Source organism: Molossus molossus, unplaced genomic scaffold (assembly GCF_014108415.1).
Source record: "Molossus molossus isolate mMolMol1 unplaced genomic scaffold, mMolMol1.p scaffold_m16_p_16, whole genome shotgun sequence".
NCBI lineage: Eukaryota > Metazoa > Chordata > Mammalia > Chiroptera > Molossidae > Molossus > Molossus molossus.
The window spans coordinates 68,688,057-68,714,490 of NW_023425351.1; the positions used below are offsets into that span (position 1 = coordinate 68,688,057).

The following is a 26,434-nucleotide window of genomic DNA, read 5'->3' on the forward strand; positions in this document are numbered from 1 at the left end:
CATGAGGTCCTTGAGGACTGGACTTGTCTGAATCCTCATTATCTTGGCCTATTGCCCAGCCTTGAGTCACATGATAATTTTAAGTAAATGAACACTGAGTAAATGAGGTATGCTCTGTGTATATACTTTACTTTTGTTTGTACAATGTTCATTAAGTGTAAATCCTACAAGTCCTCCACCAAGACCAACATAAATAGTATCTCCCAAGGACCTTTAGTGAGCTTTCCACTTTTCTCTGAACTATTAAATCTTATGTAAAATTTCTGTGTATACTTACCAGTTTACCATGTATGATAGAATCACTGATACAGGCCTTATCCCATTTCTTCTATAGGCTTTTGTGCCAATTAGTTTTGGCTCTGAATACTCTACCACAGATATTCTTGGGCAGTCTTCATCTGTTAAATGGGGACTGTGTTACCTATACTTTGGGTCATTACCAAGAGCCAATGAGATAAGGTATATATATAAAGTTGACACTCACTATGGAAAGAACATAGAACCTGGGACACATTGACTCCCAGTACATATTTGGATTCTTCTCTCACTATCTCCTAACTCAAGCTAAGCTCCTGGGAAGCAGGAGTTAACGATATTTCCTTTTCCCTCCCAGCAGGGCCTCGCTAGTGCCTTAGTCTTAGTAGATGTTGAATGAATGAACAGAAATTGGGGCGTTCTTGGTAATAGTAATATTTATGACACTTTAAGAGTCAACATTAGATTAATAGACATTGAAAAAATTAAAATAGGTAACCTTGGGTATTTGTGTTACTTATTTAGTTCTTGGCCTTTATCCAAAGTTGACGTATCTCTAGATATTTGTGTAAAGAGGATAACATGGTGTAAATTATACTGAAGAAGTTCCCCCAAATGTAATATTTAGTCTGGTAATGTTGCATCTGGAATCCTATCAGCCAACAGAATTTGAAGTATTTTAGGAAAACTATAAGTTACTTAAAAATGCAATCCAGATTTTTTTTTTTTATTAATTTTTTTTATCCTCACCAGAGGACATTTCTACATTTTTTGTTCAGATAGAGTGGGAGGGAGAGAGAGGAAGAGAGAGAGAGAGAGAAACATCGACGTGAAAGGGACATGTCGAGTGGTTGCCACCCGCACAACCCATGCAGGGCCGGGGACAAACTGCAACCGAGGTACTCACGCTTAGCGGGAACTGAACCTGGGTCTCTCCGGACTGCAGGCCAATGCTCTAACCGCTGAGCCAAACCAGCCAGGGCGCAATCCAGATTTAAATGATTTGAACTCAGATTCTGATTTTTTTTACTGAATTTAATCATATTATGACAATAAAGATAATGTCTGACTATTTCTGTGACTGTTTTCACTTTAAGAAATGTTTTAAGGCCCTGGCCAGTTTGGCTCAGTGGTTAGAGCGTCGACCTGCGGTCCGGAGAGACCCGGGTTCGGTTCCCGCTAAGGGCACTTACCTCAGTTGCAGTTTGTCCCCGGCCCTGGTTGGGTCGTGTGTGTGGCAGCCACTCGATGTGTCCCTTTCATGTCGATGTTTCTCTCTCTTCCTCTCCCTCCCACTCTATCTGAACAAAAAATGTCCTTGAGTGAGGATTAAAAAAATAAATAAATGTTTTAAGTATATATAGAGTTGGGTACATTAAAATGTGAAGGAACCTAAGAATAAGCCCCTTACTTTTTACTCAAAATTTAAAAGATGTGTTAATAAATATGTGAAATTAGAGACTTTATGTTTGGGGAGAAATTTATCAATTTTTATAATTGATAGAAAATCTCTTTAATGAATGTTGAAAAATAAATTCCTAGGCTTTCCTCAATGCTATTGACTTTGTGTTTTAAAAAACCAGAGTAGCAAAAACAAATGAGAGCAACACTACCAAAGACCAGCATTCGAGCACCAATCTAAATGGGCACAGTCGGTGTGCCCACCTCAGTGATACATGTTTTTGTTTTTTTTATGCTTTTCTGTAACAAAATATTTCCTCACCCACACCCACTCCCCATAAGACCTAGAGTAAGGCCAAACTTAAGGTTATGATTGGGTTGACATCCTTTTTAGTTCAGAAGAAATGTGTACATTATCTTTTCCTGCTCATGTCCAGCATTTTCTGAGTGGCCAGTGTCTGTCTGTCACTGCGCTAGATGCTTGAGGATACAAAGATGGACACGACTCAGTTATTCCCCAGAGCTCACAGGCCAGAGTAACTTCTTACGTCATGTTTCCTAGCTCTCCGCCATCCCGAGAAATGTTAATCAAGGTTCCGGGGCATATAGTTCGTATAGTTCTATAAATTTAGTAATAGTGAATGCGTCATCTCCATCTTGTTGACGGGGTCGAGAAGTCTTTCAACAAAGAAAGCAGTTCAACTTTTTAAAATTCAATGTTTTCTTAGCTTATTTGACCATGGACCCTTTTTATGTGAGTCACATACTAAGTCGCGCGGGCTGTGAATGCTGCACAGCACACTGTGTAGGGACCCGCACAGAACCCACTATGACGAGATGCGTGCAGTGAGCAGTCGGGGAGGGCGTTGGGTAAGTCTCCAGCAAGTGACCACAAGTTCGACCAAGTCTAGAGTGATGAGTGTACAGAGGAAGGGAAGGGCACTTCGGGCGAGGCAGGAAAGCAGGGTGTGAAAGCGCGTTGTCTGAGCGCGAGGTGTCTGAGCAAGTGCCACGCAGCCCAGCGCTAGACCGAGTGGGAGCGAGCTGTGCGCGAGTGATTCGGGGCCCTGGGCCTGGACCGGGACCCTGGAATGGCATGAGTGGTCTACAAAGCAGGAAGTACTTTCTGGATTTCAGTTAAGTAAGGATTTATCTTTATATTTAAAACTAATTTTCCAGAGAGAAAAGAAACATTTCATATTTATCAAAAATTAGCAAAAATATGAGGTAAACTATTGTGGTTGAATCATCTACCATGTGCTGCTATTGAGTTCTTAAGTTTACTTAATGATTCTTTTAAAAAAATCGAGTCACCTGTGAACATTTAATATAGTACATTAAGACTGATGAAGAACTTTTCCTTTTTAAAGTTTTGAGTTAACTGATTTCTGCTTTGAAATTAATTGTGGGAGAATTATCACACATGAAGACAGAACAATGAGATATCATTTTTATATTTCTAAATTTAAGATTTAACTGAGCTTTCTCTACCACATTGATTTTCATTATAAAATATTGGAAAATATAGAAAAATTCCTTGTAAATACCACATTTAAATTCCACTATAACATTCCATTCAAGTGGATATACTCTTGTTTGTATAGCTATAGTCTTCAGTTTTTCTCACCATATTTTTAGATGGTTTCTAATTTCTTTGTTAGTATAAATGTTTTGTTTATACAGTTCTAGATTTGGAATTAGTGGGTCGAAAGTAGGAATATGTTTTCTTTTTTTTTTTAATCCTCACCCGAGGACATTTTACATTTTTCCATTTTTTGTTCAGATAGAGTGGGAGGGAGAGAGTGGAAGAGAGAGAAACATCGACATGAAAGGGACACATTGAGTGGTTGCCACCCACACGACCAACCAGGGCCGGGGACAAACTGCAACCGAGGTACATGCCCTTAGCGGGAACCAAACCCGGGTCTCTCAGGACCGCAGGCCGACACTCCAACCGCTGAGCCAAACTGGCCAGCGCAGTAGGAATATGTTTAAGGCTCTTGTGAAGTATACTTCTACTGGAAGTGTATCAAAGTGTTTATTTCGTTAGGTATTGAGAACATCATTAAAAAAACAAGACAGCCCTGGCCAGTTTGGTTCAGCGGTTAGCGCATCGGCCTGCGGACCGGAGAGTCCTGGGTTCAGTTTCCACTAAGGGCACGTACCTCGGTTGCAGTTTGTCCCCAGCCCTGGTTGGGGTCGTGTGGGTGGCAACACTCGGTGTGTCTCTCTCACATCGATGTTTCTCTCTCTCTCTTTCCCCCCTCTCCCTCCCACTCTATCTGAAGATATAAGCAAACATGTCCTCGGGTGAGGATAAAAAAAAGACTAAGTAAGAAAGCAAACTTTGTTGGTTCAGTAGTTTAAAAATATGGACCCATGTTGTTTTGTTTGTGGTTTTAACAATAAGTGATATGTCATAGTTTTTAATACTTTGTGTAAAGAAAGGGAAGGATTTTCTCTTGATATGAAACTCCTTTTTATTTTTTAGGTATCCATCACGAATTGAAAAAATTGACTACGAGGAGGGCAAGATGTTGGTCCATTTTGAGCGCTGGAGTCACCGTTACGACGAGTGGATTGGCTGGGACAGCGACAGGTTGCGAGCCCTGGAGAGGCCTGCACTGAGAAGGGAGGGCCTGAGGGATGGGCAGGATCTCTTTGTAAGTAGCACGAGCTTTCTGGTCGCTAGATATGTAACGACATGTTTTAAACTAGATTCTGTTAGAAAGCTTGTTTTTATTAAGGAAACACTTATTTATTATACATGATATTGATCTTAAAAGTTGTTTAAACTAGGATTTTAAAGCTGGAGAAGAAGTTCTGGCTCGGTGGACAGACTGTCGCTATTACCCTGCCAAGATCGAAGCGATTAACAAAGAAGGTATGTATCTGAAGTGATCTGAGATTTAAAATAGGATTAACAGTAAGATTTTAGCTATATTGCTAACTTTAATTAATGCCTAAATAGAGTGTTTAAATTAATAGAGGTAAATAGTTGGTTAAATATTTTTAGCTTTCTATTTTAGCTTTTTGTTTCTACTTTTCTGTTTCCAGTTTATTGTCTAAGCTAATTTTAGATGCTTATCTCAATCAGAGTGAGATGAAAGATTAAAGACAGAGGGAATTTCAGATCATTTCAACTTGGAAGTGAAATACTGTGCATAATTTTCTCGGGAAGGAGTATGGAACTCCATCAATTTGAGGATTTCCTTTATTGCATCTTTTTCCTGCACTGTTTTTCTTAATTTTTATAGGTAATTGAGGGTCAGTTTTCCTAATAGCCTTCGAATAATGATACTGAGCAAAAGTTACTGAGCTGATCCGAAATGTTGAAACTAACCCAGAGATCAGGTGTGTTAGTGTGGCATAAAACCAGTAAATCTATTGTACAGGTAGTGAATTTAAAGAACAGAACTTGTAGAATGATTAATTTGAAAAGGTATAAGAATATTTATTATTGGAAATATACTTATTTTACTTTTTAAATTTATTATTTAGAATAGCCTTTAAAACAGTTCTGAAATACTTATAAGTTTATCATTCAAGTCAGTAATACATGAGTTTTTCTATTACAATTATTTCTTAAACTTGACCACTCATTCTTTTTACTAAAGAAACACACATTGTGTGACAACTTCTTTGCAAGAAAGGCATTTAATCTAAGTGAGGGGACACGTCCTTTAAACTGAATCTGAAAGGCACACACGTAAGCTGGACACGGAAGGCACCACAGCCCTTCCGGCTGAAGTGGCGCAGGAGGGGAGGGGAGGGGAGAGGCCGGGGCCGGGGACCAGTCTGCGGGCTGGAGCGAGGGCTCCTCTCCAGGGACGCGGCAGCCGGGCACGGGGTGGAGAGGAGCAAGGACGGCTACGTGTCTCTTGTAACCTTGCTAAAGAGTTTGAATTTTATTTGGGGGTGATGGGAATCATGGAAGGGATTTAAGCTGAGGTTTTAAACTAACAACAGACCTTAGGAAAAATAGGAGATAAGAAGATAGAAGAGGAGAACATTTAAAAAGATATAGTAATATTAGGTGTGAAAAAGTAAGTCATAGTCATCTAGCTAGAAATTATGATTGTAACTTTACAAAGGTCTTATTCCAATTTATTGTTTTAATGAATTAAAATAAATATGGCTGTGGTTTTATTACCACTAGTCACCTTACTACAGGAAGAGTTGTGACAGCTCAATTTTCTCCTTTCTAGTGGAGCCTTTATCTGACTTAGGCTTCTGGCGAACTCTGTCATGGAGCTCATATTCCCGTGCCTAACGCACGTGGGCTCCCCAAGGGTCAAGTCCAGAGCCTAGCACAGAGTAAGTAAGCGGTCAGTAACAATTTGTGGACGGAAAGGAAGAAGTAATGAATCAGTTTTGTTGGATAATAGTATCCACCCAAAACATAGCAAAGTTCTACAATGCTATTTTAATTAAGAGCAGTTCTCTCAGTGAGCTGAGCTTTGGGACCTCCCTTCATGCTTCCAGCTCCTCAGGAGTGAGCGTAGCCAAGTGCATGCATGTGCATACAGCACACTCAAACAAAACCGCCACTTTCTTGACCCTGTCCCATTGTCTGTGCACATGTGATACAGACGATGAAGCTTACATTAGTGGAAGAGTGATGATACTGATTGCAATTTCTGCCATTTTAGGTGCAGTTTAAGTGAGCCCTTAGAGAAGCATTAGCAGATATAATTTGTTTTTTGAAAAATCATTGCTGCCTTTTGACCCAGCAATCCCACTTCTGGGTGTATGTCCTAAGAATCCCAATCAGAAAGAATATATGCACCCCTATATTCATAGCAGTGTTATTTATAATAGCCAAGTTCTGGAAACAGCCCAAGTGCCCATCAGTAGATGAGTGGAGAAAAAAACTGTTGTACATTTACACAATGGAGTACTACGCAGCTGTAAAACAGAAGGAACTCTTGCTCTTTGTGACAGCATGGATGGACCTGGAGAGCATTATGCTAAGCAAAATAAACCAGTCAGAGAAGACAAATACCATATGATCTCACTAATATGTGGAATCTAATGAACAAAAATAAACCTGTTTTAGGTCCAGAGGCATGGGACATGGAACAGACTAACAGATGTCAGAGGGGAGGGAGTGTGGAAGCTGCATAAGGGAAGGTGGAGGGAGTAGCTAAAGAACATGTGTGCATAGCCCATGGACACGGACAATAGTTTGGTGAAGGCCAAGGGAAAGGGGACGGGTGGACAAGGTGGGGGGAGGAATGGGGACTTCTGCAAAAGTGTCAACAATAAAAAATTTAAATAAAGAAGAAAGGGAAGGAAAAATGATGATTAGATAGGATCTTCCTGACCAGCCAGTGGGGGCTGCCCAGGGTTCAGAGCCTCCCTTCTCCTGGGAGCCCAGAGCTATTATGGGGAGCCAGGAGTGGGCTGCTCAATTCAACTTCAGGTAAACCTAACCGATCTTCGTTGAAGAAAGTCAGATTGGCAGATTTTGGAACAAAGTATGTACAACAGAAGATCCTAAATGAACTGTGGTTTAAGTCATGATTTTAAAAAATGAATTGTAGAACACATAGAAAAAACAAAAACCTGTATATTCATGTATATACACTTAGATGCTTTGAAAAAGGGCTATCAGTATAGACATCAAATTATTAACAGTCATTACTAACCCTGAGGAATGGAATGAAATGATGGAAACTTAACTCTCTTCTTTTACATTTCTGTATTATTTGATATTTTAAATACAACTTTTGTAATTAAGAATAAAATGTGGAAAAATCTTTAAAAAAAAAAAGAAAGAAAATGCCTCTTGGAGGTAGCCCCACATAGTGGATAAGCTTCCTCCTCACCCCCCAAAAAAAGGAAAAAGGAAAAAAAAGGCAGATGAAGCCCTCAAGGAGCCCTGTGTTCACTACAGAAGCTTAACAGAACAAAAGGAACGTAAACTGTTTAAGTACCTGTGATATGTCTCTAATAGAGGAGGCCTGTCAGTGTGGACTGCAGAGGTCAGGGGGCAGGGAGGTTTGCATATTATGCATGGGATTGGAGAGCTGATCAGCACAGTAGGCTGGAATCGGGAGAGGAGGGAGAGGAGGGAGGCGTCAGGACAGAGGAAGATGCAAGGAAAGCAGGGAGGGAGGGAGGCGCAGTCCTGTCGTGAGGAGCCCTCTGCCTCTGTCCAGAAGCCACCTTGGAGACAGAAGAGGACTGCTGCAGGGGTGATGGTAGTGTCAGGTAGATGTGCCCTGTGGCATGTCCAGAATTTTCCATCTTTATCTCCTTGCTAGTCAACTGATCAGTATTTTTCAAAACTTGCGATGAGATCTTTATATTTGTAATATTGTGTATTATGCTAATTATAGGAAGCTATGAAATTCAAATTATAAAAAAAAAAAATCTTTGGCCCTCGCTGGTTTGGCTCAGCAGTTAGAGCGTTGGCCCACGGACCAGAGTGGGTTTGATTCAGGTCAGGGGCACGTACCTCAATTGCTGTTCAGTCCCTGGCCCTGGTTGGGTTTGGGTGGGAGGCAACCCGTTGATGCTACTCTCTCACATAGACGTTTCTCTCTCTCTCTCCCTCTCTCTCCCACTCTATCTGAAGATAAATGGAAAAATATCCTCCGGTGAGGATTAAAAAAAAAATCTGCACGTATGTCATTGGCTTTGTGCCAAATACAAAGCCAGGAATACCGGTGATCACATGTATCAGTGATCACATTTATTGTTTATGTTTCTTTTGTAAAGGTCAGGTGTCTTTACAAAGTGACACTTACAGTGGCACTCTCATTTGTACAGGCAGTGCTAGAAAAATACTGGAATTTCCTTAAGTTAAAAACTTACATAATTTATGTTTTCTAATAGTACTGACTTTTATTGACTTCAAGTATGTAGTCTATTACAAGAAGTCAGTATGCTCTGTAGTAGACATGCAGACAGGATCTGGAGGCCTTACAACAGGACAAGTTAGTGGGAGAGGGATGGGGATGGGGTGTTATGGCTGTGCTGCCGCTCAGCTGACTGTCATTGCAGGAGCGTGTAGCCTCCCTGGAGTCTAGTGGTTTAATCTGTTCTGGAGGGTTGTTTTTTTTTTGGTTAATCCTCACCGGAGGATATTTTTTCATTAATTTTTAGATAGAGAGAGAGAGAAAAACAGAAAAACCTCCATGTGAGAGAGAGAGACTGATTGGGTGCCTCCTGCATGACCCCGACTGGGCCAGGGATTGAACCTGGAACCCAGGTATGTTCCCCTGACCGGGAATTGAACCCTTGACCCTTTGGTCCATAGGCCGATGCTCTAACTGCTGAGCCAAACTGGCCAGGACATGTTCTGGAGGACTTTTATCTTGATGATCTGCAAAGTATTTTGTAGCTTAAAAGCCTGTAAATCTATAATTCTTACTTGCTAGTTCATTGTCAAAGAAAGAATCCGTTCCTGAGAAAATGTTTCTTTCCTATACCACATCTTTCTGTCTGTTCATTGTAAGGAGACTTTGAAAGAGAGTAAATACTTATAGAAATAAATACTTTTGTGAATAATAATTGTATTTTGTCCACATGTATTATAACATACCTGACGTTATTTAAACATATATATAAATTATTAGAAAATAAATTTGAAAATTCTTCAGTAAAAACGATGTGCAACTAACTTTTCAGGATTTAGTTTATACACTTTTCAAAGGGAAATCAGAGTTGTTTTTAGTGGGAAAGAAAATAAACTTGATAGAATTCTGAATAGGAGTGTACGTTTGCAGTTAAGTTAATCACAGAGACTTGTTTCTAGCAGGGCGTTATGTGTTAGGTTTCATGCGTTGCTGTAAGATTGAATTCTGTTTTCTAATGATTCTGACTTGCTCCTATTTCAGGAACATTCACAGTTCAGTTTTATGATGGAGTAATTCGTTGTTTAAAAAGAATGCACATTAAAGCCATGCCCGAGGATGCTAAGGGGCAGGTAAGAGTGTTCAGCGTTTTTAGCTACCCAAAGGGATGTCTTGAATGGTGACTGATCAACATACACATATATTTTTAAAGTGAACTAATTGTAGGATTATGTGCTGATAGCCCCAAATAGCAGCAAGAAAAAGAAGCTTAGAATGTAAATCATACAGTTGATTTTTGCTCCTTTGGTGTTAGACCTGCTGAAGTTATAGGTCACTAGTTTCTGTTCCAGGTGAGACCCCAGCACCCACTAAGCTGGTGTTGTCCTATCGACCCAGCTGGATCGTGTAACCAGTCTATGGGAAGTGAGGTGAGTGCCTTTTTAAAATTTCGTTTTGTTTTTCCTGGTATATAAGCTCATTTAGAAAGTTAATTTTTAATATAAAATTTTATATTGAGTTTCTTATCTTCTTCTTTCCTTCTATAAATCATAGTTATTACTTCTTAAAAGGCGCTTACCTGACACTCTGTAGGCTATTTCGGGTAGGGCTCTGAGTCATATGACGTAAGCAGTGTGTTACATGACTTGGCACTGCTCAAAGTGAGAATGAACGGTAAGCCCTTGAAGGAGAATCTGGGATGCAGTTAAAACCATGATTCCATTGGTTGACTCTGTTCCTGAGATAATGAAAAGAAAAGGTGCCAGTGGAAATTTAAAATATTTTCTTTTATGTTCTGCTGTTATTTGGGATTTTCAGCACCTGGACCTACAATTAATTTTAAGAAATTGAACGTAAACTATAAACATGTCTAAAATGGAAATATGCTACATATTTGTTCCATACCATGCAGTGAAAAATGTCATCCAGAAATTTGTTGAAATCACCTGGTCAGCCCCAGGCAAGAGTACACATCGAGTTATCTGGAAATGTAGACCATCTCATTAAAAAATGATTTTTGGTATCTTCTGAGAAGTGTGATTGTCTTAAATCACCTAGTTTTCAAAAATCTACTTTTGAAATGATCAGCTAGCAGATTTTTTTCTCCAATTAATATGAACTGCAATTGAAAATAGAAATGCTTTTGATCAGTAAATTGCTTTGTGTCTTCCTACTTATATGAATAAATAAAATGTTCTTTTAAGCATTCAGTGGTGTTATTTCTTGGTTACTGTATAGAAACATTAAGTAAAACATTGTGAACTTAGTTTAATATATACCCATTTAATTAAACAAAATTCTGTGTTTTTTTAAACTATTATTTATTTTATTTTGGTTATTCAAATGTTTGGGAGATGGCCCTTAGCCGTAAAACTTGATTACTTTCCAAATGGAAACATTGAGCTAATTTGGCTTGTGATAAAATTAGAAGTTGTTAAAATTAGTTTATTGAATGTATTGAATATTTATTTTTAATAAGTATGTTAGTCACATCATGATATAAATTAATATTAAAATCAATGCCAAAATATAAACTACTAAAAGAAAATATTGGTAGCAGTGTACTTTATTTTATTTTACATTTTTAGTCATAATTTTAAATTATAAACACATTAAAATATTTGTAGAATTGTTTTCAATAAAATCTCATATTATGAGAGTCATTTTCTCAAGTTTTTGACTTGTTTTCATCTAGAGAATATGCAAAATCAGACATTATTTGGGCAATGCTGAGAGAATCCAACTTTGTATATTCTCTTCTACATCTTGAGTACTTTGAGAATTCCTTAGTAAGATACACAGTAAAATTTCTTTTATTAAACTAGCAAATACGTGCACTATAGAAATGCTCTTCTCTAAGCTTTCTGTAGGTTTTTCTCCTATTATTTTTCTTCCTGAGTGTGTACCGATAAAAATTTACATTGTAACTCACTAGTGGTAAAGATTGGCTCATAGGAAAGGTCCTCTTACTATTTTGAAAACATATCTTGCATACATTACTTTATTCAATTTTTGTAGCAAATTCTTTGACATAGATGTGGCCGATATTTTTATTTCACAGTTGAGGAGTTCAGAACTTAGAGAATTGAGTGGCTGACTTAAAATTTCACTCGACCATAATGTGGAGAGTGACTCCGAGCTCCGATCTGATTTCAGATAGTCTTGTTCCAGCGCACCCTCCTTTATGTTAAGGAGAACTTGGCATGTGTAGTGGGGTAGTCAATAAAAAAGTTGGTAAATGAATGTGTCAGGTACAGTCACATTCTGTTTTCAGTTCATTTCAGTCAGGTGGGAAAGTGAGGGACATGGATTTTGTTTGTTCGTTTTTACTGGCTTATTGTCATCCTCACCATATATTTTCAAGACTGAGCAGCCATCAACTTCTATTGCTTAATGACCTATGTTTGTTAACATAGCCCATCAATTGAATGCATCTGATTCTGTGAAATTGTTTTTTAGTTGTTTGGACTAAGAATTTAATGGATTACTCATTTTGATTGAACCTGAATTAGTGACCTTCAGAGGAAAGGTTAATTCTCTAGAGATATTACAAAGAGTAGTTTAAAAAAAAATCTTTGATTTTGAAAATTTAAATGTTGATACGACTTCTTCACATCTTTCCATATTTTTTATTATAAGCATTTTAGTTAAAAATAAAAGAGTAGTAACCTGACCATTGTGGCTCAGTGGTTGAGCATCGAACCATTTATCAAGAGGTCACCGGTTCGATTCCCAGTCAGGGCACATGCCCAGATTGTGGGCCAGATCCCCAGTGCGGGGTATGCAGGATGTGGCCAGTCGATGTTCTCTCTCATTGATGTTCTCTCTCCTCGATGTTTCTAGCTCTCACTCCCTCTTCCTTCCTCTCTTCCTAAAATCAATAAAGAAAACATAAATAAATAAAAGAGTAAATGTATTTAGCAATAAACAAAAATATAATGCAGGGAAAATAAATATTCACATCTCAAAAGAATAGCAACTAACACAGGCCCAGGAAATTATAGAGGAAGATAAATGAATCTGGAGTCTGTCTGACAGTGTGTACTTTACTTTGGTCAAGTCAAGTGGCTCTTTTTAAACAGTTTTTATTACTAATATTAAGCTGTTGTAACTGGTGTCTGAACTTAAAAAGCTTTAAAAATTAATAAAACCACACCTTGATTTCTGTGAAATTGACCATACTTTGACTACTATGCTCTTCCTGTTAAGGAATACTTATTACCCAGTGGAGTACACTTCTTTTTATTTTTGCAGAACTGCAGCATAAGCATTTCTCTCTTACTTCTTTTATGGTCTACTGCATCGCAGAAAAGAATTGCAACTCGGCATTTAAACCCCACAGTGCTGAGGCAGAATGTCATGCAGTAGTCCATGTTTGTCACAAAGTTTCTTGTTATTTTAGATTTTATTCCTGAGAAAATATACCAAGGGAACAATTGTTTGTTATTGAATATTTTTCTATTTTATATAAAATTATAAATCCAACTAACCCGTTAGATTACTTGGTAATCTGCCATGTTGATGATCTACCTTGTAAATAGAGTTGATTCGATTTTTAAATTTGTGTGCATGTGAAAGTAGCTTTGAAAATGTGATACATGTTTTTATTCATTAGTGTAATTAAATTTTGATTAATGTTTAATGCGTCACATGTTTTGTGTTTTCCTTTGGAGGATTGGATAGCATTAGTCAAAGCAGCTGCTGCAGCTGCAGCCAAGAACAAAACGGGGAGCAAACCTCGGACCAGTGCTAACAGCAATAAAGAGAAAGAGAAAGATGAGAGGAAATGGTTTAAAGTACCTTCCAAGAAGGAAGAAACTTCAGCTTCTGTAGCCACACCAGAAGTTGAGAAGAAAGAAGATCTGCCCACGTCTAGTGATACATTTGGTACAAAATATGTTCTTACGTTTACTCCTTACATAGTGAATAAGGAACAAGGCAAACCCCTTGGCTACCTGTAATTTGAACATGCAGTTAAATTATTAGGCTTTTCCCCAGCATCATATGATGGTTAACTTTTAGCATTTTACAGATCTGAAGATAAATGGTCTACAGGTACTTAATAATGAATACCTCATTATTTTTTAATAAAAATGAGTTGAGAATTTGATTTGTAACTTATTGGTAATAGGTTTAGGGGTTTTGTTGTTTGTTTTATGTTTCTAAAGAAATCTTTTAAATGCTGCTGCATGTATTTCAGTATATAATATGGAAAAAAGCAACAAGGCATTCTCTTCCTGCTTTTCTTTCCCAAAGAATACCTGCTTAGTATTTTTTATTTCTAACATAACAGTCTGGAGAGATTTGTGTTTTTATAAAGTTCTGTGTCAAGCACTAGATTAAAAAAAATTAGTTGCAGAGCATTTGTATTATTTGCTATTTTAAAAAAGTCATGTGTTTCAACTTTGGATTCTATATAAACTCTCACATATGTGTTCTGTTACAAGTAGGACTTCATGTAGAGAACGTTCCAAAGATGGTCTTTCCACAGCCGGAGAGTGCATTGTCCAACAAGAGGAAAAATAACCAAGGCAACTCATTTCAGGCAAAGAGAGCTCGGCTTAACAAGATCACCGGTAAACTGCAATGATTCTTTTGTGGGGGAAATGGAGGGTTTAATTTTAGAGTAGTTTGTTTTTAATAAAGCCAAGTGTCTTTTGGGTTAATTAGAAAGACAGTATTTTTTATGGTTCTTCAAGGTCAACATCTTTCAGAACTGTCAGCTTTTTGTGTTGTTCAATGTGAAAAATGTCACACGTCTTCTACCTACCTCACAGGGATGTTGTGAGGATTGATAGGATCAAAGTTTACGGCTCTACAGTCTTCAAATCACCGTGGTGGTGGGAATAGTTTCTATAAGAATTGAATTGTCTGCTTTTGTTAACCTGTGATGACATGTCTTGATCGGTCTCATTAAGGATGGAACGTACATGGTTGGAAAAATGAACAATGAAGCTGTTCATTCCCAATGTAAAAGTACTGCTATACGTTTTTAACATTTCTATCCTTATTTTCTGGGTGGACTCTAGAATCTGGGCTTACTTCTCCATGCTTTGTCGTAATTTAGGAAGTAGAGTGCTAGGATTGATGGGAAATACTGAAAACCCTAGCCTGATTAGTGTTTATCGAAGAAGGGAATTCAGTACTAGAATTGGGGCCAGTCATGCTAGGCCCCATCATGATTCTAGTCTCTAAAAGAAATTGTGGACATACATAACTTTCGTGAGTATATATGTTGAAAGGGCAGTTAAAATACTTTAATTATTCTGTCATATGTTATTCTAAGGACAGAATGATTTTAGTGCCTATGGCTTAATAAAGCTGTATACATCTTTGTTGGCATTCTTTTAAATAATTTGAAGGAGCTTGGTTTCATTGTCAGATTCAAGAATAAATGTGAATTAAACATTTGTCCATTTTCTGAAGAGCGGAAGCCCTCTGAAGGGTGGCTCCGGAGCGGAGGGCTCTTTCGAACCACTGCTTTATTACAATATTCTGATTATACTTGATTTTAACAGGTGAGACTTTTTCAGTCTTTCCATTTGTTAATATTATTTTTGTGCCTTTCTCTGATAAAGGATATATTCTGTCCCAGTACAGGAAATATTTAAAAATCAACTCATTCATTCCACCCTTTCTTTAGAAACTGTTAGCTTTGGAGAAAGCCAAAATGTTACAGGTGATTGCTATGATGGCAACTTGAGACTTCAGTTTTGCGTTAGAATAATGGACCCTAGGCTGCGTGCTGCGGCAGAAGTGGAATCGTACTTCTAACTCCTGGGATACCGAGATTGAAACACTTCTGTTGGAGGAGAGCCAAGATCCAGGACGATGAAGTGACACCGACCTGATGCGGCTGCCAGCTTACTAGTGCCACCTGGGTTTTCCCACAGTCTGGATGACCTGATCTTATTCTCAGTCAGCATACTCGTGCATGTGCTTCACTGAGAAGTTCAAGCTCAACATTCACAGACATAGAAACAAACAAAGTGGCTCATTCTGCAATGATGCATTACATCTGCATGACCTTGAAAAGACAGTGGGGATCCGGGAGGAACCATTTTACCATGTGCCTCAAAGGAATTCTAGTACTGGTTGTAGTAACACCCTGTGCCCTCTGTGGAGGGACTTTGACTTCACTTCCCCTTGGGAATCTTAGATGAACTCGTGATAGTTTGGCAGTGGTAGAAATGCAAGATTTTAGAATGTGAAACTGCTATAATTTTCCCCCTTTGTTTACTTAGAAGATTTCAATGTATGATAATCCTTTTCTAATTTCATGTTACAACTATATCATGCAGAAAGACATTAGGCATTATAAGCCTGTCTTTGATGAGTAAAACTCAAGCTTGTCCCCCTACAGTAAATTTTGTTTGTAGACCATAAAAACAGATGATAATATAAAAATAGCGATTTTTGTTCTGGAATTATAGTGTATTTTAAATTTATCAAGCTCACTTATACTTGTCCTTTTATCCCTTTGCTACTGAGAAGAATAGGGCTGTGACTATGGCAACATTTCAGCCTGCTCTGATGACTGCCCAGCACTGTGTAAAATCGTTCACGCTGGAATCCAGTGGACCAGCCGCTAGATAAATTTAATTCACATATTTATTTATTCTTGTTCTTCCCCACATATACACCCTACAGCAGTTCTAAACCTGATTTCTATATAGGGAATGGTATTGAATGGCTTTTTTTAAAAATACGTTTCCAAATAGGTAGACATTGAAATTATGGTTGCAGTGTGTGTGTGTGTGTCTGTATGTGTGTGTGTGCGCGCGCGCGCGCGCGTGCTTCCAGAGTCTTATTTTTCATTATGTAATGTACCTTATGGATATTTGTAGACTTTATGCATATTGACTTAGAATAGACAGATTTACAGAGAGAAACAGGAGTCCATATTTTGGGACAAAGTTTCAAGCAAACTACAAGCAAACTTGAATAGATTTTAAAATACAGGTTGGCCCTGGTTGGGTGCCCAGTGGTTAGACGTCGGCCGACGGACCAAAGAGTCTAGGGTTCGATTCCAGCCAAGGGCACATACCTGTCTCCGGCCCTGGTTGGGGTCACGCGAGTGGCAACCAATTGATGTGTCTCTCTCGCATCGATGTTTCTCTCCCTTTCCTCTCCCCCCTTCCGCTCTATCTGAAGATAAATGTAAAAATATCTTCGGGTGAGGATAAAAAAATAACAACAAAAACCAAAAATACAGGTTATCAGCAGAGTAGAAGAAATGTCTGCAGTTGGTGTGTGGTATGTTTGTAATAGTTCTAGGAGCTCCTAGAATTTCAGCCAGCTTAAATTTATTCGTGCTGCTTAAGGAATCTTAAAAATAATTTTAAAAACTTAGAAATTTGAATTGGCCAGTAATATGTTATTGAAATTAATATCAAGAATATTTGATTCATAATCCTAGGAAGAAATATTGAGACTTGGAATCCCTGGGCCACAAATTCAAATGCTTTGCTCTCTTTCCTTCCCTTTGCTATCCCAGGGTGCTCTGGCCTCTGCTGCTCATTCCTAAGCACACTGAGAGGCCACACACTTCAGAGCCAACGTGTAGCACATTGAGAGACTATAACTTTGGGGGGGGGGGGCTCATGAATGTGTGATATTCTGCTTCTACTTGATATTTAAATAATTTCTTAAAATGCATTTTGTTGATACTCTATAGTTACAGTCTTTTGGAGGAGGACCTGTTAGTAATATGTTGATAATACATATCTGCAAATAATTAAAATTATTTTTATTTGTATCTATTTCCTCCCAGTTAATTCTCATTTTCTGCAGATATTGTGTTTCTCCCCAGAACATTAGCAGGCCAAAGCAATAGATTTTGGACCAGCCCTTCAGGCGGCAGTAGTGAGTCCTCTCCTCAAGGACATGTTTTATTTTCTGTCCCCTTTATTGTTTATATTTTTAACTCTTATGTAAGGTGACATGCATATAAATATGCAGACCTTTTAATTGATTGTATTGGAGGCTTTTGAATTTACTAGATACCAAGTATTGTATTTGCTAATCTAATTTTAGGTAGCTCTTACAACTGCCCCGTTGCTTTTTGTAAGAACATTACAAAGCTTTATTTTTTCCTTCACAAACCATTAAGTGGGAATTGCTTTTCATTCATTGGGTCTATCTATAATGGCCTAACTTGAATTCATAGAGTGTGGCTGAATTATTTTGTTTTTCTAAACATGTAGTACCTTTTAATTTTGTAGTTTGTGATCTAGTCCATCTATTGATGACATTTAAAAAAGTATTTTCACCACCTATGTGAAAGGGGACAAAATATGAGATATATTTAATAGATTAAGTACCAAATATCTGTCCTGTTTGACTAGCCCTTAGAAGTAGAATCTCTACTCGGTCCCCCCACAAAATAACTTGATTTTCTAATTTTTTTTTTTTTTTTTAGTAGTAGTGATTCTCAAAAATATTAGCTAGGGAAGAAAAGCCTAGTGAAGGTGGTTTTAAATGTTAAAGAACTACATCTTTATCTTTCTCAGTCACCTAAAAATATGTTCAAGAGTCAAGTTAATATAATTAGGATTGAATTTATGGTTTATACACTATTTTTGTAAAATTATGTATTGCTTTTTCCCCCATTTAAATTAATACTAATCTTATATTGTATTTAGTTGTATAGACAAAGCCCGTACTTAAGATTATGAACAATCTAAGTAATATTAGGTTTTTGGATATTAAGCCATAGAATTTTAAGTTTTTACAGAATAAGTGTGTATGCGTATAGTGTTTTGAGAGTGTCTTTAGGAGTAATATTTAAAACTAAATATGTAAGCAACTTTCAAATTCTGATTCATTTCCTTGAGTCATTATTAAACACGTTTGTATTTTTGACAAGCAAACTTTTGAGACAATTTACTTCCTGTATATTAGAAAGTATGGGGGATTTCAACTGCTAAAATTTTTGTGAAGTTAATTAGGGTGAAAGTCAACATTTTTTCTAATAAGCAATTTCTGTACAATTTTTCTCAAGGTTTGTTGGCATCCAAAGCTGTTGGGGTGGATGGTGCTGAAAAAAAGGAAGACTACAATGAAACAGCTCCAATGCTGGAGCAGGTATGAAATGGTAGCATTTGATTTTTTTCAAGGTTCCCAACTGGAATGGTCACGGAGCTATAATATCCACATAATTGAAATTGCCCTTTTGGTCATATATGGGAATAGGAAGCTAATTAATTGATATATTTTTAACTCTGCCTTCTCCAAGGTATACAAACTACAGACTTCATTCATGTTTGTTTTTTAATAGACTGACATTAAAGCCTTTGTCTCCAACATTTGAAGGCCTGGAGACAGGCATCCAGGGTATAAGCTTCCGGCTGGATCACCTTTAACTAGCTTACAGAAAGACCCTTACACAAGTACTTTCATTTGTGAGTCCAGACAGGGTTTTTGACATCTAATAAAGCTTCTTTTGTAAGAAGTTTCTTTTATATTGTAACAATTGGTGTTGTTAGACTGACTATGTGTTTTACGAATTGATCAATGAGCCATACATTTTTTGCTAGGATGTATATTTTAATAACTACACAAAAAAGAGTTTTAAAAAACTATTGAGGGTCTGTCTTTAAACCACCTAACAGAGGAATTTAAAAGCGAAGGTGGCAGTTGCTAGATTTTTGCCTTGGCTGCCTTCAGATTCCCACAATACCTGTACATAGTGAACTGTGTGCATGCTTTTCCATCCTCTAAGGGCTTAACTTCTTGGGCACTGTAAATCTCTGAGACGCAGTGATAGCCATAACTGGATCTCCTTGGTTCTCCTGTTTCAAAATCTGAGCCTTAATGTAGTTAATATATCCTTTTTGTATTCTTTTAATTTTCTTTCTTAGTAGCCTAGTAAAGAAGAATTTAAAATGAGTATCTTTTGCTCTTATCTATATGCGTTTTAAAAAACACTCCAAATTTAATTGATATTGTATTGAGTTTTTCAGGGTTATTTTAGGCCTGATTTGATAACAATGCATTGTTTTGGTGCCTCCATTAATGTTGTATTAAATCACTGGTTTTTAAATTGATTTATATGTCAGCAAATCATACCTTCTGAGTATCTGTGATCATCAAACGGTTAAGTCTTTGCCGTTACTGTCAGTATATCAACCAAATTTTAAGTGACTTTTTTTTACTGTGTATTACTATATTCAACGTCCCAGATATAAAATTACTTTGTATTTTCACCACTGTTCATGGTATTCTCAGAATGCAATAAATCAGGGACTTGGGTAATAAAATCTTTCTGGAAAATTCATTACAATGTCAATCTTTCATTACGCACAATCCTGCTGAGGGGAGCGTGGCAGTGACTTCGCAGGGAGTCAGTGTAGGGCAGCGCCCTGCAGAGAGAAGGACAGAGCTTCCGGGATTGAGTTTAAAAGAAAAAGAAAAATTGAGTAACTCGGCTGTTTCTGTTTGCATAACCTAAAGAATGTGAGAGTCCTTGCCAGTTTTGTAACAAAGAGACCAATGATCATTAATGACAACATTTTAAATTGTCGAATTTTAAGGAACGTAATGCTCTTCCTTCATTTTTATTTGTCGTTCAGGTTGATTTGAGTGTGGAAATGTTTGAAACCAAATTCAGACTTTTTATGTTGTTGCCCTGCTTCAAAGTTAAAAAGCCGAGTTATAAAACTCTTACTGACATCTTAATTGGTATCAACAGTAAACTTAAAGGAGAGGTGTTGATTGTCACTAACCTCTGTTGTCCTAATGAGTAAAATAGTGTCACTCATGACATAGACTTTTAACAGGCCTACAGCCAAAATTTACTGTGCTAATAATGGATTTATTTTATTTACATTAAAAACATTCAAACTCTGGTTTTGAACCCCAATTCTCAGATTATTAATTATAGAATACTTAATTGTATTAGGGAATTGTTATGTTATATTTACTTTTGGATAAAACCTGCATTAGATGCATAATTCAGTAAGTTTTAAAAAATGTTAATTTGTCCTTGTTTAGAAGTTAAGCACCTTATCAAGATATTAATTTAAGTTTTAAAATCTTGTTTTATAACTTTGTAACTCAAGAGTAATGGATGCTGTAGTGATGTCTCTCACATATGTGAAGATGAACAATAAAATTGTTTATTTACAAGTAATGGCTCTAATTACTTTTCTGGCAACACCTTTTATGATAAGCTTAGGAATCCTTTCCATTTATGGAGTACTTCTGCAAACGATTAATGTGCACTTACACACGTGTGTAACGAGCAAATTCAAAAGTAGAAATGGTGACAAATAAATGGGACACTTGACACCAGCCCTTTTATGTGGTATGTCCAACATGCCATCTCTAGAGCATTTAGAGCTGCCCTGCTTAATGCCAAATATTCACTTTTCTCCCACCAAAAACTGAGTGCCTTGTATTTTAGTGGGAACAGAAAGCTGTTCGATCCCCAGCAATGATCTTTCATATTCTGGAGAACTGCAGACTGCAGGCCCAATGGTCATCCCTCACAAGAGACATGGAAGTTAAAAGGTTTCTTAGGGACAAGTATATTGGTCAGAGTACTAGCAACTTGATTCTTTATGGAGGCCTATCATAGTGTAGATATAAAAAAAAATGTATCTTATGTCCTTACAAGAATATCAGAAATACAGCATAGGCATTCTAACACCATAGATGACAAATCCATCTAACGTGGCTATTGTCTGTTGTCTTCGGACACATTCACATACAGTTTTACACGTGTAGGAAATTTTATTGCTAAATAAAGAACTGACAAAGTTCTAATTTTTTTTTAAAAGTATCAGTTGGCAGGAAGAAGGTAAAAACTCATCTAAGAATGCGACGTATTTTGTTTTTAAATCCAATGTTTTTAACTTACACTTGGTTTTACTCCTTGGTTTTTTTTTTGTTGTTGTTGGCTTGTTTTGTATTGTTTTTTAGTCTTTTAACTCTGTACTGCTGGTGGCTTTGATTTCATGATGCATTATGCTTATGAAACTCTAGCTCTCAGCACTGAAATGAGTTAAAGATAATGTTTCGTTAATTTGATCATTGTTTTCCTGTTGAGATCTTTCTTTAAAGGGAAACTGTCTACTTAGACTTCTGTATTCAGCTCGATAAAGGAAATTATTTTATAAGAAAACATCTGAAAGTCAGAAGTTTAAATGTATTTCTCTAATGCTCTAAAACGGGGGTGGGGAACCTTTTTTCCGCCAAGGGCCATTTGGGCATTTATAACATCATTTGAGGGCCATACAAAATTATCAACTTAAAAATTAGCCTGCTATATTGGGTCAGGCTAATGTGGTGAGGCGTGTGATGTTAGCTGGTACTGATTTAGAGGCCTTCAAACGGCCTGTGGGCCAGACATTCCCCACCCCTGTTCTAAAACATGAAAATCCTGTTTATTTACCTAATTATTACTAATGTCATTGATAATTATGGCTTCCAAAGAGGTATACTTTAATTTAATACTGGAAATATTTGTCCAGTAAGATAACATTTTATATTCTGAGACTATGAATATATTTTTTAAAAGCCAAATTTAGACAAAGTTGACAGCATCCCTTTAAAGACAGCCTATTCAACTTTTAGTTAATAATTTGTGGGGTTCTTTTTGGTTTTTCATTTGTAATAGAAATGTTATATGTTGCTTAACAATGTTTTTGGATACTAAAGTTGCTTAACAGTCAAAATAGAATACAAGAACAAAAATGAAGAAACCAAAATAAAAATATCAATTTTTTATTATTTATTCAGGCGATTTCACCTAAACCTCAAAGTCAGAAAAAAAATGAAGCTGACATTAGCAGTTCTGCCAACACTCAGAAACCTGCACTGTTATCCTCAACTTTGTCTTCAGGGAAGGCTCGCAGCAAGAAATGCAAACATGAATCTGGAGATTCTTCTGGGTGTATAAAGCCCCCTAAATCACCACTTCCCCCAGAATTAATACAAGTCGAGGATTTGACGCTTGTATCTCAGCTTTCTTCTTCAGTGATAAATAAAACTAGTGAGCACAGATTTTTAAAAAATAGTTCCTTATCCTATAAGATACCTGAAAAACAGTTTGATTGTAGTTATATTGTATTTTTATGAAGTTGCTTTTTAAAAATTCAAGCTTAAGCGGTTACGCTAGGGAAGGCTTGCAGCCATTTCAGGGGAAAGACCACCTCCCTCTGGGACCGGTGTGCTGTGCAGGGGCTGCGCTGTGGTGGAGAGTCGTACCACTCAGCACCGCCCACTCCACCGCAGCTTGCTCTCCGCTGAGAATCCGAGCGCAATGAGAGGCCTGATTCATTACAAAAAACAAAGCAGATGTGAAGACCTGTGCTGGATCTTTCTCCGGGAGTCCTGGGACTGGCCTTGTGGAGAGGTGTAGTTGTATTCACACTTTCTGGACCCTCTGCAGCTCATCTTGCTCATTCTCATTCTGGTGTTTAGAGGACGAGCTTCGGTTATTCTTATTAATGAAAGAAGACAAATGCTTCCTTGATCTTATTTTTAAAGAATTTACTGTTTCAATTCCACTAATCGTTCAAGTTATTTCAGCCTTTTTAAAAATAGCCTTTCAACATGGCTTTGGCTGTGTCTCAGACAGCATTTTTGCTGATCTGTTTCTCATACTGGTTGAGTATTCTAAGTTAGAAAATAGGAGAGCCAGCTAACCTGTAAATCACTTGGTAAAAGACCCCTTTCTTTTGCTATTTATACAGCAAATGAATTAGTGTCCTGATTAGTAAATGAATCTGACACATTCCCCTATGAAATCTTCCGCATCAGATCTTCCACAACAATGAAACTCGTTTGCAGTGGGAAGACTCAGTCAAATAGATTCATCTCATTCAGTTGCCATAGCTTCTACTAAGCCATAGTTATTAATTTTTGATACTTTTTTGTTTTTGTTTTGTTCTTTTTAATAAATGGGTAGAAAGGATGAAAATAGAAAAACTCAAGTGTGTCCTCATTATGGCATTTATCCTGAAATAATGTCAGTAACCACAACAGTGTCTCGTGACATTATTTTATTCTGAAATTGTACTTTGGCATTATAACCACAATGTGGCAGAAATTGAATTTTCTTTTGTTATTTGAAATTATCACCATCTTTTTTAAAATTTCAATTTCTGTAAAATTACTTTTAAATACCCAAAGCATCAACCTTGTTAGACCACTTATTTCTTCCTTCTAAATGAACATGACTGCGTTGCCCTTCGGTAATCCTGCCTATTCTAAATCATCAAACGTTTACCTGCCACATGGAGAGAAGAAAGCTAAAGGTTAAACAAAAGGCAGGGGTTTTCAGACTTCTGTGTCACAGCTAGAGGATGTGTAAGACTCACCAATTTAGTTACTCAAAACCAAACCAAACCAAGGGCGAGAACAGAGTCACTTCTAAAAACCTCATCATTTGCCCATAAGAGGTACTTAAAGTTGTGTTCAAATTTTTTTTTTTTTTAATGAATCAGGCCCAAACATATGCTTATAAAAATCCATTTAGGGGAAGGAGGGTGGGATAAAATTATTTACCTTAGTTTTACTTTGGCAAGTAATGTAAAGCACTAATTACAGTGCATGTCAGATTTTTTTCACCTATGCCCCCGTCTTTATATCCCCTTAGAGTTTCTAGATTTGTAATGTAGCAAAAGGCATGTGTATTTTTAATCTTTGGCTATACAGAGACTGTTTTCCCAAAGGAAAAATGGCAACTAACACAACCATCTGCAATTAGAGAATCAACTGTAGTCTTTCACCTGGGGAAACTACCTGAAATTCATGTTCCATGTTATTTTCTTGTGAGTTTAGTAGGCTTTGAGTTTAGAAGTTTTGATTAACGCTTTTTGTGACTGAGGGCACCGTTTTTGCCTTCGATTCCCTTTGGAACGTGCTGTTCCGTGTGGATACCTTACGACATCAGAGGGCAGTATTGAAATCCTTTTCCCATTTACCTGAAATATTATAAGATGATCCCAGAATGTATCTGCTTCGTGAACATTGAAGATCTTTTTCTAGGTCCTCCACAGCCTGTGAACCCCCCTAGACCTTTCAAGCATAGCGAGCGGAGAAGAAGATCTCAGCGCTTAGCCACCTTGCCCATGCCTGATGGTTCTGTAGAAAAGGGTTCTCCCTCTCCAGCCACTGATGGGAAAATATTCTCCATCAGTTCTCAGAATCAGCAAGAGACTTCAGTACCAGAGGGTAATGTATATTGATTTCCTATAGAACCAAACATAAAAGAAGATAAAGAAATTACTAAGCGACAAAGACTATTAAAATATTAAGAGATTTGTGCTTTTTCCTTTTTACATCTTTTGGACTTAAAAGCACTTCATTTTTTCTACAAATAGTTATTGAGTGCTGCTTTGTGCCAGGCACTGTTTTGCTTATGTAACATTTAAGTCCACATGGATATTAACTGAGCCAGTGTATCTGTGTTAATACTATATTACATTCTTTATTTTGTGTAGTGCCTGATGTTGCACATTTGTCACTTGAGAAGCTGGGACCCTGTCTCCCTCTTGACTTAAGTCGTGGTTTGGAAGTACCACTAGCCTCAGATCCCTCTTACCATAATGAGTGTCCCAGGGCAGAAAAGGAAGATACACAGATGCTTACAAATCCTTCCAAAGCAATGCCTGAGGGAAGAGGAGCTCCAACAGTGTCAGGTAAAAATGATTCGTTTTACATGGAGCTAGGCTTGCATTGATAGGCTGTAAGCATTTCCATGTATGACTGCGTTAGTGGAACATGTAATCCCTCTTCACAGATACTGTATTAACATCTGTGGGAGATAGGGTTTCTCTTTCTGTTTAGAGTTTCTCTGTGCCATCATGTGCTATCATATGGCCTGGGTGTACTTCTTTGTCACTTGAAGACATGTATGTACCGTATGAAGTGATCCCCCTGTAATTCGAGCACTCACCTGGCACCACGCCTGGTATTGCAGCATCGTCAACTGCGTCCCCCGTGCTGCACTTCGCAGCCCAGGACTGCTCGGTAGTGGCCAGTTTGTATTCTGGTCCCTTCACCTTTTCACCCGCCTCCAAGCCCCTCCTACCTGCAAGCTTCAGTTTGTTCTCCTATCAATGAGTTTGTTTATTTTGTTTGTTCATTTATTTTGTTTTTTAGATTTCCACATGCAAGTAAAATCATATGGTATTTGTCTTTATCTGATTTATTTCACTTACTACCCTCTAGGTCACAAGTAATAAGATTTTATGCTTTTATGTGGACAAGTCATAGCCCACTGTACACACATACCGCGTCTCTACTCAGCCATCTGTCAGTGGGCACTGGGGTTTTGTTTTCTCAGCCATTCAGCCACTCATGGTCTTTTGATGGGAGCACGTAATCCATTTACATTTGAAGTCATTATTCATAGGCATGTAGTTATTTCCATTTTATTATTCATATATATATATTTTAAAGAAGTCTATTTTTTTTATCCTCACATGAGGATATTTTTCCATTTATCTTCAGATAGAGAGGGAAGGAGGGTGAGAGAGAAAGAGACAGAGAGAGAGACGGAGACATCGACTGCCTCCTGCATGACCCCAGCCAGGGCCGGGGACGAACTGCAACCGAGATATGTGCCCTTGACTAGAATCGAACCCGAGACTCTGGTCCATGTGCTGATGCTCTGAGCGCTGAGCCAAACCAGCCAGGGCTTTAAAGAAGTCTCTCTCACATTTCCTGCATTGCTGATCTGGTGGTGATGAACTCCAGTACCTCTTTCTTGTCTGGGAAGCTCTTTATCTTTCCTTCAATTCTGAAGCATAGCTTTGCTCAGTAGAGTGATCTTAGTTGTAGGTCCTTGCCTTTCATTACTTTGACTGTTTGGTGCCAATCCCTCCTATCCTGCAGTTTCTGTTGAGAAATCAGCTGACAGACTTAAGGGAGCACCTTGTAGGGAACTGTTTTTTTCTTGCTGCTTTGTCTTTAACCTTTGGCATTTTAATTGTGATGTATCTTGGTGTGGGCCTCTTGAGTTC

General features: G+C 37.6%; 1 protein-coding gene across 2 annotated transcripts in view; it reads left to right on the forward strand.

The window, feature by feature from the left end:
* Positions 1–26,434, forward strand: part of PHF20L1 (PHD finger protein 20 like 1) — a 67,120-nt gene that overhangs the window by 16,420 nt on the left and 24,266 nt on the right. The window contains exons 3-12 of one of the 2 annotated variants that reach the window (XM_036264497.1): positions 4,148–4,319; positions 4,456–4,540; positions 9,504–9,592; positions 9,812–9,889; positions 13,133–13,346; positions 13,910–14,035; positions 18,463–18,545; positions 22,203–22,455; positions 24,456–24,641; positions 24,911–25,108. In XM_036264497.1, coding sequence (XP_036120390.1) covers positions 4,148–4,319; positions 4,456–4,540; positions 9,504–9,592; positions 9,812–9,889; positions 13,133–13,346; positions 13,910–14,035; positions 18,463–18,545; positions 22,203–22,455; positions 24,456–24,641; positions 24,911–25,108 — 1,484 coding nt within the window. Of the gene's footprint in view, positions 1–4,147; positions 4,320–4,455; positions 4,541–9,503; positions 9,593–9,811; positions 9,890–13,132; positions 13,347–13,909; positions 14,036–18,462; positions 19,738–22,202; positions 22,456–24,455; positions 24,642–24,910; positions 25,109–26,434 lie in introns of those variants that run through there. The other variant, XM_036264496.1, reaches the window with a different exon arrangement.